This window comes from Pygoscelis adeliae, unplaced genomic scaffold (assembly GCF_000699105.1).
Source record: "Pygoscelis adeliae isolate BGI_AS28 unplaced genomic scaffold, ASM69910v1 Scaffold244, whole genome shotgun sequence".
Taxonomy (NCBI): Eukaryota; Metazoa; Chordata; class Aves; order Sphenisciformes; family Spheniscidae; genus Pygoscelis; species Pygoscelis adeliae.
Genome location: NW_008824648.1, coordinates 1,061,836 through 1,078,314, shown reverse-complemented (window position 1 = coordinate 1,078,314; position 16,479 = coordinate 1,061,836). Strand labels below are relative to the sequence as shown.

Below are 16,479 nucleotides of genomic sequence, written 5' to 3'. Positions count from 1 at the left end.
TGCTTCCCACTTCCACCTGCCTCTGATAAGCTGTCCAAGCTGATAAAGGCATGAATGTTGTGCCTTCTGAGATAGCCCCACCCTAGTGACAGCAACCTGCTAGTCTTAGTAGGTTGACCAGCACAACCGGTGCTGGTTAGAATCAGCACACACTGATGCTGCTGACCTCAGTAGCATCTTCTTTCTTGCTTTCAACTCACCGTCTGACTCCAAGGTAGTCTACCTGCTCAGACTGATGCGGAAAATTACTTTCTTCATTCTTGGCAGTAATAGTCTTCTCTGGATGTGAGAGATGACTGGAGATAACTGGCTTTTCTAGCTTCTCCCTTTTCAGGCATGTGCCTCTTAATTTCAGATCTGAGGTGAAGACACTGCCTCCCTCCCAAACCAAACAGGTAGTGTCTGTTGCCAGAGATGACAAGGGCAGTGATGAAGCAGGCTGGGCAATGTCTAAACCTAGAGAGTTTAAACCCAAACTGAAGCAAACACAGGGCACTAGGGTACAGAAGTTTCTTAACTGAAAAAGAGATGAAGTTATGAGATTTCTGTCTCAAAGATTTCAGAGAATGAGATTACAATGGCGAAAGCAGCTCAGGCACTTACTGGCCTCCATCTCACCATCACAAACAGTAACAGGAAACAAAGGCAGGATCAACACACATACGTGCTCTGCCCTCCCGCAGAAGCGCCTCCCTACAGAGGTCACTGGTAACATACTAGAAAAACCAAAACCCCAATAATAGCTGTTGCATGACAGGCAGAGATAAGAATGTTAGGTCTTAGCAAGCCTTTTAAGAGAAGTATTACTGTAACATCAGCCAAGAGAAATTCAGAGAACAGTTTTAAATACCACTTCAGAAAACACAAATTATGCAAACAGGCAAATCTACTACATCTACAAATCCAGTTTTCCATCAAGCAAACAAGCACACACTCTCCATAACCTGTATTACTGAAGACAAATCACATGAGTTTTTCTACCAAGCCTGTACATTAAAACATACCTATTTCATTTTGACTGTTGCATTTTTGTTGTACAAAATATCTTACTTATTCATGAGCATCTGATTTAGTTCGCAGGTTTTAGTTGCCATAGAAGAGATAGTCAACCTCACTAAGCCTGCATTCTTTCTAACCCCTTTTGGTTTTGTTTCAATGGGGAAAGAATATTTTACTGTCCTTGACTGAACATGCAGGATTCAGTTTTCCTTATTTGAAAGGAAACATTGTCAAGAGGGATATAATTTATGTTCCAGTGCCATGTGTTTCATATTTTCTGACAACTGTAGATTAAACTTCATTCAAAGGTGATAATTAAAATTTTTATGAGCATATCTAATATTAAACAGCTACTGGCAGGCTGTGGTGCCTTGACTGCTTAATGCACAAGGGAGAAAAGCAATAAAAATTAACTGTCAAAGCAGCAGCTTGATCTTTCCTGTCAGCTACCAAAACTGCACTCTCAGTCATGAGACTCTCCTCCCATATAGAGGTTACCGAATCTGTACAGTGAAACAGTTTTCTGCACATCATCTGTCCAAACATTACACAGAACAAGAAAAGAATAGAAGGCTTCAAAATAAAGTTGTAATAAAATTAATAACACTAAGTTGTTAATCTAGGGTGCTGCTTTGGGTAATAAATTGAACTGTTGAAAATTTAGGCAGAAGCATTAAGCTGTGTCTATTTTCAGCAAAAACGAAGTTTTCAACCAAGGGTTCCACAGTCACTTTCAAGCAATTTGAGGAAGCACCCTGCTGAATGTATATAACTAGATTTTTTCCTATTTTTAGCCAGGTGTATTTCCTTATCTGGCTCAAGGCATGAAAATCTTTGGTGCTACCAGGTCCTCCTTTTTCAGCGGCAGCCAATACTCATATCAACTTAAAGCTGTCAGGAATGACTGCAGCCTGGATTAAGCTACCTGTTGGAGGAAACACTTTTTTCTAGTTTAAACAAGGTATAAAAGATGCAAACACTAGGATCTTGATCCCAAGAGAAATTCAGTGTGCGTAACCTTATTTAATGAAATCATTTTTTAATGATATGCATACTGGAAACGTTAGCCACACAGGAACCTACTGCTCAAATAAAACAAAAATGGTACATCTTGAACAGTTTAATAGAAGCTGCATGGATTCTGCAATCAGAATATTACATTAGTCATAGTAGCCTTAACGGAAATCTTTAAATTATGTCTCACACACAGAACAACGTAAGCAGTCACAACTTATGAAATGCCAGAATCAGGATGGTCCCTTCAAATTCAATCATGCTGTACTCTGCAGAAATCCTGCATTACTTAGTAAGTATTTCTGCATAGAACTACCACCACACTCATAAACGTATGTGGAGAGGTCACTTCACTTGCCATTATTTAAAATTCTTTTTAATTGCTCTACACTCCATTTTTTGCGTATAATTCAAACACAACAAAATAGAAAGATGATTGATAAATACACCAAGACGACTGACAGAAATCAACAGAAGGTAAGTCAAGGTGTATAACACCTTCAGAAGAACTCTATGTTCACTAGTAACAGGATATAATAAGCAAAATGCCCCAAAAAATCAAATTTGGGCTCCAAAAGAACAGAATTGAACAGTACCCACTGCATTTCTATAAAGGTGAAGGGATGAGAGAAAAACCCCAGACTTCTCTATTTCCTTCATATGTTTAGGGACTTGAAAGCTTTAAACCATTAAGTTTTAAAAAGCTCCCATGTTTGAATAAAATCTGTCACAGTCTTTATTGCGTTTTGAAGGGAAGGGCAGCTGAAAGATATTCCAGGGAAGAGATTAAGCCTTTGTTCAGGCTCATGGCGTATTTCACTACAGAAGGTTTGTCACAGTACAGGTAGATGGCTTGCATGTATATCCAAAAGAGCTAAAGGCAGAGTCCCAAGACTGAAGAATGATTTCAGAAACAAGCCAGTCCCTGTCACATCTTTGAGATCCCAGACATCGGAATGAGCTACACAAGGTGAATGAAGCTTTGAAGTTCAAAACAGACTGCAATGACAGCGAGGTGTATGAAAGTCCTGAAGAGCCCAATCAATCTGAGCATTTCCAGACAAAATGTGGAAGAGCAGCGTTAGCTTGGATGTCTTGGCTTTGACACTGTCAGCTGCCCTTGCCTACATTCCATAGAAAAATCTGTCTGGACGGAGGAATTAAGTCACAGAGAGGAGACTACGTAGCGGTTCCCTGGGAAGTGGCAATGCAAAACAGGCAAAGCACAGGACATCATATTTAAGCATAGTCTCTTAGCAACTTTTTAGCTCAGAGACTTTTTTTCAGCAACTTGGTTTCTGCTTTTTCCAGATTTACAGTAGTCAAGAAGAGGTCGTAATTCTTGCCAGCAATTTAAATCAAGGAGGGTGGTTTCAAGACATGCCAAGGTAAAGGAAGTAATTTCTGTGTTCTAGTATGTTTAGATGGCAGAGGTTTTATTTCTCCAAGAAAGCAGCAGCAGCAAGTTTGCACTAGAGAATTCTGGAAGCTTCCCTACATTGAAAACAAAGGTGGAAAGACACAAAGGTATCTTATCAATAAAGCCAGAGGGCTTCCTGGGGACTTCAACCTGAAGCATAACATGGTAATTTCAAACAATTTTCATTTCCTTCTACAAACCAACTTCATTAGTTGATTTGAAGTCATTAGAGCGTTGCTTATTCTGATGAAATTTCCGATTCATAACCTGCTCCTACTAGAAGTCTGCTAAATCCACTGAAGTTTTATTGCCGCAGTCATAATGATTCAAACACATTCATAAAACCTTGAGATCATTAAAATCACTGTGTATAAAGAGTCCTAACATCCTGATTAAGTGACCCCTGAAGATTTATATTCCCATTTGCTTTTGCATGTACATGTTTCCATGATCTTAAAGTACATATCAGTTGAACAGATTTACAAGACAAACTTCAGCACAGGTGGAATTCCCTTCCCTCAGCATTCCTGACCTCCAAATGGGAATACAAGTGAGAAATGTGATATCATAAATGCTTGCTCAGCAGTAAAACAGAGCCTCTTTCCACATATCAAAGATCAATGTTGTAAAACTTTTCTGACAGTACTCTATATGGCTGCTAGCTTAGGAAAGAAAAACCAATACAACGTTCCTTTGGGACACTGACCGACTAATAGAAACATATCCAAAGACAGATTTTTAGTCTAATTTCTTGAAGAAGAAAACCAGAAAAAATAAGTGAACTGTTTATAAACATGTTTAGCTTGATATTATATTTAGTGGTTTTATAATAATGAATTCAATGTAAAAAGTTGGTATTTAGGCATGCATTGAAAATACTAAGGAAGTGACTAGAACCAGCAATGTACATGTAAAGTAACGACTCCTCCATCAGTAGAAAATTATCAAAAGCCTTTGCCTGAAACTGAGAACTGTCTCTTTATTACCATTTATGATTCCTATCACATTCATTTATTAACAATGTGTTCTTAAGAAGTATTTTCAGTCACATACTGAATTTGATTATATCCCAAATAATACAATTTCTAAGACAGAACTTGTGATACTAAGCTTCATTTTGTAGTAGATTTAAACTAAGAAGAAATCCAAGACTACTCAAACATCTCTGAATAGACTGAACAATTTAGCACATCACAAAAACTGATATGCAAATAAGGGAGCTATAAAAAAAGGTTAAATCCCAAGATTTGCTACAGATATTGAAAAGAAAACAAGCCTTCCCATATTAAGATATATTTTAAGTTAACAGTGCTACTGCATAAAATTAGAAAAAGTTATTTTATGGAGCATATTTCAAAAAATTCTGCTCTCAAGTAATACCCCTTGCAAACTCAAACAGAAATTCTGCCAAAGTGCCAAGTGATTGTTTCCTACATTGTATTCACAAGGTTATTTGAGGTTTCTTGAAAGGGCCATGACAACAAACAAAATCCTGACAAAAGCCACAAGAAACAAGAAAAGTCATCATGATTAGATGAGAAAGTAATCCAACCAGCATTGTTTTTCAAGTGACATGGTTAATACACAGACACAAGACCATAACTGGATATTAAATACCACTTCACAAAGTGAAAACAGTGATTCGTTTTCGTAAAGCCAGATCTCCTCAGGATGTCTCATCTCATCTTGTTGGCTGATCTTTTATTTTTTCTGCTTGACTGCAATGATTTGGAAATAGCTTTCACTTGGAATCCTTCTGTATTGCATTTTAGCTTATAACCAGTTTGCATTGGCCATCCAGAAGAAAATTCAAGTTGCTAACTTCCCATGTTGTTATAACACTAAGCTTGAATACAAAGTAGAAGTGCCATTTTAAGCAGAGAGAAGACCATTGTCGGCATCCAGCAGCTGTTGCTATTGTGATTAAAATGAGTTATACTTGAAGCACCTTAAAACCCTCCCAGAATAAATTTCTAACTAGGAAGCTAAAGCTATAACTCACAACTGTATTTAGACTAAAAGGTAGTTTTCCTGTGCCTACAGTGGTGTTTAAATTCTCCAGTAAAATGACTCACCATGGTTCCAAAGGGTATAGCTCTTGAAGCATGGTAATAGATGGCAATGAAGTTAATGAAGAAGGCAGTTCCACACACCATTGCTGGAATAAGGAAGGCTCCAATGAACATCTGCTTTATCCATCGCCTTCCTGTAAGAAGGGACATTCCAGTGGTGAGATACAGTGTATTTTGTTTAAGAAGTTATCAGCAAGCTCTCCAGAATTTATGTATTTGACGACTTCTCCCCCCAAAAGGTAAAAGAATTAAGGAACAACATATTACATTGATACAAGAGCCAAGAGTCAACTAACAGTTTCATTTGACTCCTGGCAACTCACAAGATGCAGCACGTTAATCCGTTCATTAGGCCAGGTGTAAAGACAGGAAAAGGGATACAGCGTGAGAATATTTCGTCTGAAGAACAGCATATGCTGACTAAGCTGGCCAAAGAAACCGGGGTATGAAACGTAAGTGTGTATGTAAGCTGCAGATTAGCAGAGACAGAGATAGCAGAGCTGGCCCTGTGCAGAGCCTGCTCACACCCCGAGAGCACTTGAGAGCTCAGCGCTGCTGCCGGGACAACTCAGCACTACGGTTGCTTTCAGGTAGCACCTGCTCTGGGTTGTCTTGACCCGACTAAGCTGACTCCATACATTCAGGAGGCATTAAGGAACTGGCTATCCCTGGTATAAAGCAAAATGCCACAGCACTTAATATACAGCAAAATTGAACTCAGACATCTTCAACAGCAGAAGAGGTAGAAGGAAAACGATTTCTATCCCCAGGCATAAAGGGAACAGCAACACTTGCTAGCAGTTATTACTAAGTTTAGAGCTCCCTGAGGAGCTCAGAAAAACCCTCTTGGGCCGTACCTTAAGAATTTTCACTGTATTCCCTTTATTTTCTATGCTCTTAAGTACTGTCTATATTTAAATTTAATACACCATAGATGCATCTAATATGCATTAAATAAAAAACTGTCAGAAAACTAGCATATGCTTTTCAGGACCATCATATGTATTTTCACCATGGGCCAACATAATCAGTATTTCACGGTTTGATGCGTTTGATCTGTAGAAAAAAATGCAAATCTGGCTCAACTATACAGCATGGTACATTTTAGAACAGCAACCCTAACTTACCTAGACCTGTTTTTCTACAAATCACTAGGTTTATACACAAGCCACATGAAAGAAACATCTAACCTCCAAACTCAGAGTAGATTAGAGCGCAGCTGAGACTGAATACTAACAAGTGTGTCCTGCTAAAAAGATACAAATTTTCTTTTGCAAACTCACCAGAATTATTTTTCCTAAAGCACTACAGAAGATAATAGATATTGATTACTCTGTTATTGCAGCATAGGGAATGGATAAAGCTAGTGGACTGCAAGGATGTAACTGATCATAACTCAGAGGCATAGTGGGGAGGCACTTGAAGACAGCCTGTCCAAATCTGTTATGTCAGTTTTATTGGGCTTCTGCTCTCTACTGATACTCATTTTGAATTTGCTAAGTATAAAACAGAGCAGATACTGAAAACTAGAATAACCTTCTTTAAAGGATGCTATAAACAGTTTTCCCCATCCGCAATTAATGGTCTAGTAAGTACTGTATACTCATGCTTTCTGCGTTAGTAAACGCAGCCCTCCTGGTACCTATAGAGGAAGGCTATATAGGAGTCATTTGGAAAAGATGACATGAGCTGTTTAACAGCATGTCACAGAAGAGGGAGAGACTATTATACTCTCTGGATGTCATGAGCCAAACAATTATATGCAAGAATACAACAAGCAATTCATAAGATACTACTGTTAACAGTTCTTTAGCTCTTACTACTTTTAAATTAACCAGACTTCAGCTATCTTTAGTTAGAAAATGCAGCCAATACTGAATAGGAAATAATATGAAAGTTAAATACATTCAAAATATTTTCTGTTTGTTAAGAATTTAATGGATTCCATCTGAATGACCCAGCTCCACGAGGACACTTCTATATTAGTGCAAATCAGAAAATAATAACTTGTCCATTTAACAATGTAGTGAAAATGCTGAAACATGAAAACAATTTACCTCCTTGTCTAGCATAAAGGCTTCCTCCAAAATATCCATTCACTGGCGATGTTGCAGCATAAACGAATATAGCTGTACTAAGCATTGATCCTCTCCTACAAGAAGTGATTTTTTTGGTAAATGAAATAGAAAAAACAAACAGCATTAGAGCAAAGATTACAGTAAAATATGTACATTTAGCAGAAGCAGTTATTTAATACTTTCAAGTAACGTAAAAATTTAGAAGTGCTTAAATTGTAAAATCTGCATAAGAATGAGAACTGTTTGTATCCAACGCTTCTGGCCAAGTCTCATTCGATCTGGGAAAAAGAGTTCCAACATACTACATTCTTTTCTAACATGCACTTATTTTCACTGGAGTACAAAATCTCACCTCTGATCAAAATACTCTGACATTTGGATGTGTGCACCTTGTGTATAAAGAACTGAACTATTTACATGACATACATTAAGTGTAAGGTTCCACTATTGCAGATAAAAGGTACTCTTTGCTTGATATAAAGGCCAGTATTAACAAAAATATACTAAGATTGTGAATGATGTTTCTGCCATCCCTCAGAAATTAACTTTTAAGATCGAAAGTGATCATCTTACAGAAAATTAGAAGACCTGATTTAGAAACTATAAATACTATAATGAAGCCACAAATCAGCACGGAGTAGTCCAATCAAAAAAGTTTAGTCATTTTTAAATTATCACCTCATTAAATGTTGGAGTACTCATTTTGGCATAATTTTTCTGAAATTTTACATGCAAAGCTAATAATTTTAAATCACAAAAGCCATCTCCAAATACATTTTTTAAAATTGTGTCTAAGAATAGCAAGATATAAATGTTATTAATGAATAAAGCTGTTTCCCCATGTCCCTCAGCTACTCTTTGATAGCAAAAAGCAGTAGAAGGTTTTCAGCCAGCTTGCTGTACTTTCTTCAAATTAGTTGTTCTGAGAGATTCCAGAACAAATTCCTATTGGCATTTTGGCTTTTGATGAACCATTACCGGATGCCTGCCCTACTCAAAGATGTAATCTTTAGTACAACCGGCTTCCCTGACTGCACGGATTGAACTAAGCAAATATACCTGCTGGTCACACACACTAAAGGAGCATTATGCTAACATTTGCTTCTTAAAAAAAAAAAAGCAATAGTTCCATTTTAGAAAGCTACTGGTTAGACAGAAACCAATTTTAACACTTCTCCTAACTTAAGCCAATTTAGAAACACGTGCAAAACCCCAGAAGACCATGCACAGTCTGAAGTGACACATGTAAATCCAGGCTACCCATAAAATGACCAGCAGATGTTGATCTAAAATTACCTCAAAATTCCTATTCTTGAGCTTACTCACTTATGTTTCAAATATTCTAATGGAAAAGCTTCTCAAAACACAAAACCAGTATTAATAAATTAATAGCTGACATGACCAAATTTCACTGAGATACTTTTAGTTGGCATCCGCTCCATGATCCCTAAGAGTTTTAACAGACCTGAAGAACACTGACAGGCAATCATTCTCGTAATTCTGGTTTACAGCCTTTTTCACCCACATCACTATTCTCCTTAAGAATTGTCTGCACCAGAGTTGGTCAATTGTTCCGTTACACACCCAGAATTAAATTCACTTTGAAAGTGATATAAAGGCGTATTGCAATAAAAGACTAAATGCATATATATTTTTAAAATTACTGTTCTGACACATTTTACAATTGCCATTACTAACTTCCAGTGTCCCTACGGTGCACAAACATTCTGAAATGGTTTCATTCCCTCCCTTAAAGGGCTGACATGCTGTACAATTAAAAATGTGTATGTAAGTCTATCCAGAAATGTAACCATGTGGCACAAGGGGGGAAAAACGCCTTGTGAAAAATGAAAATATGCCAAGATACTGGTACGGAGCGGCTTTTTAAACACACCATTAAAAGGCAGCTAAATTCAAAAACAAGAGTTCTCCCTAGTGGCACATTAGAAGTATTACAACTTGTTAAAATCAATAGTTACAGGTGATATTCAAGGGAAAACAGAACAGAGATTTGAAATTTTAGTCATTGCTTAAAACAAAGCACTTGTTAAAAAAAAAAAATTCCCCCCCAGTATCCAAAATACAATCACTACAGAAACAGATGAAGTCCATCCAGGACACCAAAAACCTCAAACGTGTAAAAGGTAAAGGAAGAGAACTAGGTGAACTGCAAGTGGTGCGTTAAATTTAAACTGGAGTACTATTTGTTTGTTTTAAATGAATTCTCTCCAGTCAGGACCACAGCCCACCTATTGCTGGAGATTTTACATGCAACACAAGCTGAGCAGTATCTGTTCGAAAGAACTTAAGAAATTAAATCTCCATTCCTGAGAAGACTTGTGAATAACATTGGCTTAATGCACTGTCAGCAGTAAACAGGACTATTCACAACACAGCACACTCCTACTTCAGTCTTTACAGGACACGGCAGGGAAAATAGGGTAAGAAATATAGTAATATCTTGTCACTCCAGATGAAACGAGGAGTGAAATATGTACCTTTTAACATTTATTTCCCATATAATCTACCTGTGATGCTGCAGAAAAACAAACTAGTTTCATAATAAATGGTGTAAAAAGCAAGCATTAAAAGAGTAAAGGAAACCAACTCACATGATAAGAGTAGGACAAAGTTTCACTACAACTTAAAAGAGCCGTTCTGAACACTACATCTGATCTAAAGATAAAGACTAAAGATTCTCAAACACTTTTTTCCAGGCCAGTTAGAACATTGATTTTTGTAATTATTTTGTTCATTTAAGCATTATATGTGGTAGGCATGGCACAAGTATACTTACTCCGTGTATAAATCTTCTATCATTGCAACAACAATGACTATAAGAGACACAGCAAAAATTTGACAACCAGAACCAATAAGCGATGAAAATATTAGAGGATGACTGGATGGTCTAAAAACATCTCCATGGACCTGCTTCCATCCGTACTCATCACCTAGATCTCTGTCCTAGGAACAACAACAAAAAAATTTTAAGTCTAGTCATGACAAGTAATGACAAACACACAAGCTAGGCATATATTAAAAGTTTGATTTATTAAAGCAACTTCAAGTGCAAGTATGTCTTCTCTCCTGAATGCATCAAAACTAGGAGAAAAGTTTACTTTCCAGATGCTTACAAAGGCAACAAAAATTACTACCTGAATGTATGATGCAGTAAAACCTATCAGATTCCCTCCCTGTCCCTAAAATCCTCTGAAGTGCTTAGGAGTATACACAGGCTCCTATTACACCCTCAGAATGGACCTCGTTTAACCGAAGTGTGGATATGAACAGTAACACAGTGACTACAGACAGAATTCTGTGTTGCAACCTAGGAGCATGTTATAAAGAAAACCAGTAACACTTTCAAGACACACATAAGGCAGTTTTCTGTCCAACTGAAGAAAGCCATTCAGAGCTGCCAACACAATGAATGTACGAAGAGAAAATGATAAGCCCTAAAAAAAGATTTAAAAAAGTGTGAATGCAGATCTTACCATATCATCCATTTCTTCCTCCTTGCTATATCTTGCATAATCTTTTCGCAAAGTTCTCATTAATATCATAGACACTAGGCCAACCAGAAAGATCACCATCATAAAAGAATTGAAAATTGAAAACCAGTGAATCTACAAAAAGAAAACACATCCCTAAGGTTTAGAACTGTAAATGTGTTTCAAATTTGTTCTAATAAGGATAAATCGTTGCCTAGCAGGACAGCTTGTCAGCACTAGCTAAGCAACAATAAACCCATATTGTAAGTAACACTACATTTGTAGAAAGTCCCACTAAAACTGGCCTGTGAAACACCATACATAAAGCTTTCCAACAGCCAAACTTGCTCATGACGACGTTATCACAGCTTAGTTAAGCACCAGCAAAGTTCGAACAACTGGCTGCGTACACTCCCTTGGTAAAGGCAAGGCAACACGATGTACTGCTGCCTTCCTAGAGAAGGGGTTTGAGTAGTAAGAGAGACACCCACAGTCAAAAGCCAAAGGAACCATTGCTTTGCACAGGACCAAAATGTGCAGCAGCAGTATTTTGCCTCTGACAAACACATCTTCCACTTTTCACCGAGCTCCAAACAGAATCCAAACCCTCTAATTTCAGAAAGTAGTATAGCTCAGTATACTGCCCTTAGGGGGATTACAACCACAGGTTTAAACCATCACAACTGACATCAACTGGTTTAGGCTAATGCTTTTTGCTTTGCATTTACTTCAGTAAAAAGTGTACGTATGTCCAATTGCAGTTATTCAGCTTACAAATCGTATAGTTGTGTCCCTGAAACTTCATTGCTTCCGATCACATGAATATATTTTCTTGAACTGCGCTGTATTTGCTGCAGGCTTGAAGCTTGCCTGCACATTTATGGAAGCACTCTAAAAAAGCTGGAGCCATCCTATATGAGCAACAGAACTATCGCTTAAAACCTAGTCCTAGACCTCCCTGTTTCATTGTCCCAGAACACCTGGGACATCCAAAAATTCAAAGATGTCATCCAAAAATTCCATGACATCTTCTGAACTAAAGCAACCATTTCGAAGGGATATTTTGTAAGGTTGTTTTAGAACAACACATACTCTGTGCTGAAAGAAAGATGGGTCAAGATACTTGTCAAATCGGTCTTCAAACTTCACATCTGATTTCTTCCATTTCACCTAAAGAGAGAAAAATTTACACTTGAAAAGCTCATTATAATATGTTCAGCTATACTCACATGCAGAAACCCAAAACACATTTTAAAAGTTATCCACATTGTGGATCCAGATGTTTTCTTCAATATTAATCTAGGTTTTGGCAAAAACAATGGACTGATGTTCTTAAAGACTGACATGTACAGGTCAGACATAGAATAAACGTCAGCCGCTTTGCCTCATGGATCTAATCTTGTCTATGCTTATGTTTACGAACAAGGAAGAATCAGTCTTGCACTGTCTCAGCTCTCAGTGTCTCTGCAAGACTAACCAAAGGTGCAAAAACTTCTAGTTGTCAAATACAACAACCCCTTTTCACGATTCTAGAAGGAGCTCATAAAGATACCAAAAGATACCATAAGGTATCCTTATGATATGAAGGTGCCAAAACCAAAATCCATCAAATGATCCTATTTTTCAGTTTTGTCAAATGAATAGTTCAAAGATCATGGTTTTTTTCCCCACAGTAGATACTCGTAAAACAACAAGACAATACCTTTGAAAAATCCTCCCAAATTTGCCCAAGATTTCAGAACAAAGGATAGAGAAAGAAAGTATGTTTAAATATGTTCAAGAATGACGTGCTAGAAAGCAGTGGAATTTTTCCAAAGATTTTTTTTTCTGACACCATGCTCCCTTTTCTCAACATTTCCATGTGCTGCGTTGTATGAAGAGAGGCTTGCGGAGAACATCACCAGTGTTCATTGAGCAATGACAACACCCTCTACTTCTGCTCCCCCAACAGCAGCCGAGATCTGTTTTGCTGCCATGCGCTGAGACTGGTATTCAGTGAAATCATCTGTACCTAAATTCTCCGAGTACAGTGCCCAAGAAAAAAGATGCAGTCTAGCAGAAGTGAGGGAAATAAGATGTAAGAGCAGATTTAAAACAGATGCCAATAGGAAAGAAAAGGGCATAAACTGAGATACAAGCTGGATGGAAGGGAACTGGATAAAAGGGATCAAGCTGGACCTTAAAAAGACAGACAGTAAAATTTTAAAAGCTAAAAGCTGCAGCCTAAAATCTGCAAGACCACAGGATTCTACAATCTAGACACTTCAACTGCCAATAAATAACGCTGAAACCAGCTGGAAAAGTATGTATTTATGGCCATACTATCACAGGGTAGCAGCATATTACTGCTATCAGTTACTCCACTAGCTGCACAGAGGACTGCTTTGGATTTAGAAGATTCAATTGTACTAATGAACAATATGGTGCTAATACGGTAGCGCAAAGTATTTTTCAGAATTTTTGCAAGATTGCTATTTAAAAATTAAAACTAAAACAGTTTCAGAAACTGAACACAAATCTACACTAAATTTTTTTCAAAAGCACGCCAAGATTAGGAAATATCAAGATTTTTAGTGATCTTGAAACAAATGGAGCCCCCTTGAGCATATCTTTTTAAGTATGCACTTATTCAGTATAGAAGAAAGCATATAAATGTAGATTGAATATCCCTATCACTCGCCACAGTCCTGAGACAGATTAAAAACCCCAAGACTCAGGTATTACTCACTTTGAGGTATGGTATCGATGTTCTTCAGTTCAAATTACAACCTTGTTCAAGATCAGTAGCTCTAAACATTAATAGCTTTCAACATTCTTTTAAGCAGATACATTTCTCGTTAGAGCATCTGCCACTAAGAAGCACTACTTAGAACAAATCCACCAGAGACAATCTGTGAATTAAACACCACACATGCCAGCCCAGCAATTGCCCAGTGGTGCCACCAGAATTGGATAGGTAAATCTTGAGCTCTGTACACTAGAAGTATTTTAGGGGAACATTTAATGTTATTTTCATTACTGGCAGGTACTCAGTGCTGTCCACCTCAAAATTCACAGAGCAAATGAACTTCATAATGCTGGTGGAATTTGAAATAGAAAAATTCAAAATTTCTACTATCAATTTTGCAGTAGAAATAGGGAGATTAGTGTAAACGTAACTCCAGAAAGCACATACAAAACCCAATTATCTTCACTTCAAACTATACAACTTATTCAGCACAAGACAAATGTAATAGTGGCAAGAATATCCTCTGAAATAAAATCTTATGCTGACACCTACTGCTAACACATTGTAGAAAAGCAATGCATTAAGAATGAGTTTCAGTATACAAATGTGGTGAACATGAGAAGTGAACCATTACAGATTTAAGTAACATCAAATAAATAAGGAGGAAAAATGAAAAATTTAATTCATTATCTCAGATCAGCAAACATTGTTTATTCATTACCTTTTATCACTGCAATTCAATATAATAGCAGAGGGCTTCAGAGAAAACCTTACTAATAAGGTTATATAAATAAGACAAATTTCTACTGGAATTGCAAAAACAAAACAAGCTTTGATACTAACTGCTTGCAAAGGATGAAGGCTTACAGTGGGTTTTGGTACCAGCTCAGAATCCAGTTCAAAGCTATGATGCAAATGTCAGAGCTCCAAACATCAAGAAAATGTGAACCTGCTGGGGGGTCCTGTATATTTCTAGTCTCTATACCTTTTGGGACGACATCTTTTCCCACCAAAACACTTCTCTGCAGATTATAGAAGCTCCAGTTTGTTTGAAATGTTTCAAAAATCATCATTTTACATTTATTCTTAATAAGGTTTTTCAGTAATGGAAAAAAATATTTGAAGGAATGAATATGCATCTTCCTCTAATATAGCCTGACGTATCAATACATAGTTGTAGGTATACAAATACCTATTTTTGAGGTATTTCACCATGTAGAATTTCTTATTACAGATGCATCACCAAATTACTTACTGAATACGACATCTGGATTTTTGTGTTTGGTACCAATTTCACCTTTCCTTCACTGGTCAGATTGACATCTACAATTCTATTTCCATTGTAACCGATTTCAAGTTTTTTGTAGGTCCAAAGGTAATAATCTTCTCCATTTTCATCTGCTTCTCCAACAATACCTGCATAGGAAACAAGCATAAGCATCTATTACAGGTACGCTTTTCAAATATTCTGTAATTATTTTTTTAAAATATGCATTACAAAAGTTTTGCCAGCTAAAAAAGCAACATCAGTACATTAAAGAGAACACAGCAGACCTTATGCTCTTCTTTTCAACTGTAATACCTGGATTACACCTTCAATCCACAGGCATCTGCAAGAAGCATTTTGTAATGGCATTAAAAGAAAAAAGCATGCAGCTACAAACACTGCAGAAGAAACAGAAGACACAACAACAGTTTCTCTAGTTTTATTTTGAATTCTTACCAGATAAACAACTAGCTGAATACAGATTTAATGTCCATGAACAGAACTTAGCCCTCTGTATTTTCCCATCTCCCATCTATCCCTTCACTCATTTTTCTTCCTCTTAAAAATTTTGCTTTCATTCTGTATTCCTCATTAGTTGACTCCCCAACACATACTTTTTGCTCTCATTTGCACACGAGCTTCCAATGTTTGCCAAGAATGATAGTTTTTTACTACTCTGTTACTTTCACTGAAAAATTCAGAAAGTTATCATTTACTTGAAGATTTTTATTACCTCCAACACAGAAAGCTGCTCAGATGCTCCTGGAGCATCAGAACTCAACTGAACTTAATATTAGCCATGATTAAGTTCTTACTTTTCAATAAATTACTGGAAAATGTCTTATCTGCTACAGAAAAATTCCAGAAAATGTACTATGCTGGGGGGAGAAGTCAAGAAGTTCACAGGCTACAAGCGTCATCTTTAATGTCAAGACCATAACACCAAAGATCACATACAAGATGGAAAGCCACAATAAAAGCAGCACTCAAGACAGACAAAGGGGGGGGGGAGTGGGAGAACAAGTAGGTGAAGGATATGGAACAGGTTATCACGAAGGCACAGATATATGAAGGAATGGCACTTGTGCAATACCTGTGCTTTTTAATTTTCAAGGTGGTCTTTTTCTGTCATGTTTTTCACTCATGCTCATCTGTCAGGATTGCCTTGTATATGCCATCCACATGAAACACAGGCCAGTTTGTGCCTATGCCATACAGCCTAGCACCTGGCATACCATCTGTTTCCATGGTAGTATCCAAAACCATGACAATACAGACCTCTAAATCACTTAAAGGACATTCTGGTCAATCACTACCTGAAGGAGTGACCTAACACAGTGCTCCATATACTTAGGGAGATGTCCTGAAACAAAGACAGTCAAGCCTAGCCACTCTACTGTGGGGTAGCAA

The 16,479-nt window shown here is 37.3% G+C and overlaps 1 protein-coding gene across 1 annotated transcript in view; it reads right to left on the bottom strand.

The window, feature by feature from the left end:
- Positions 1–16,479, bottom strand: part of TM9SF3 (transmembrane 9 superfamily member 3) — a 41,973-nt gene that overhangs the window by 13,669 nt on the left and 11,825 nt on the right. Inside the window, exons 3-8 of the mRNA XM_009322406.1 lie at positions 15,058–15,218; positions 12,167–12,244; positions 11,078–11,209; positions 10,381–10,547; positions 7,563–7,657; positions 5,509–5,639 (exon numbers count right to left, since the gene is read on the bottom strand). Of these exons, the coding sequence (XP_009320681.1) occupies positions 5,509–5,639; positions 7,563–7,657; positions 10,381–10,547; positions 11,078–11,209; positions 12,167–12,244; positions 15,058–15,218 (764 nt within the window). The remainder of the gene's footprint in view (positions 1–5,508; positions 5,640–7,562; positions 7,658–10,380; positions 10,548–11,077; positions 11,210–12,166; positions 12,245–15,057; positions 15,219–16,479) is intronic.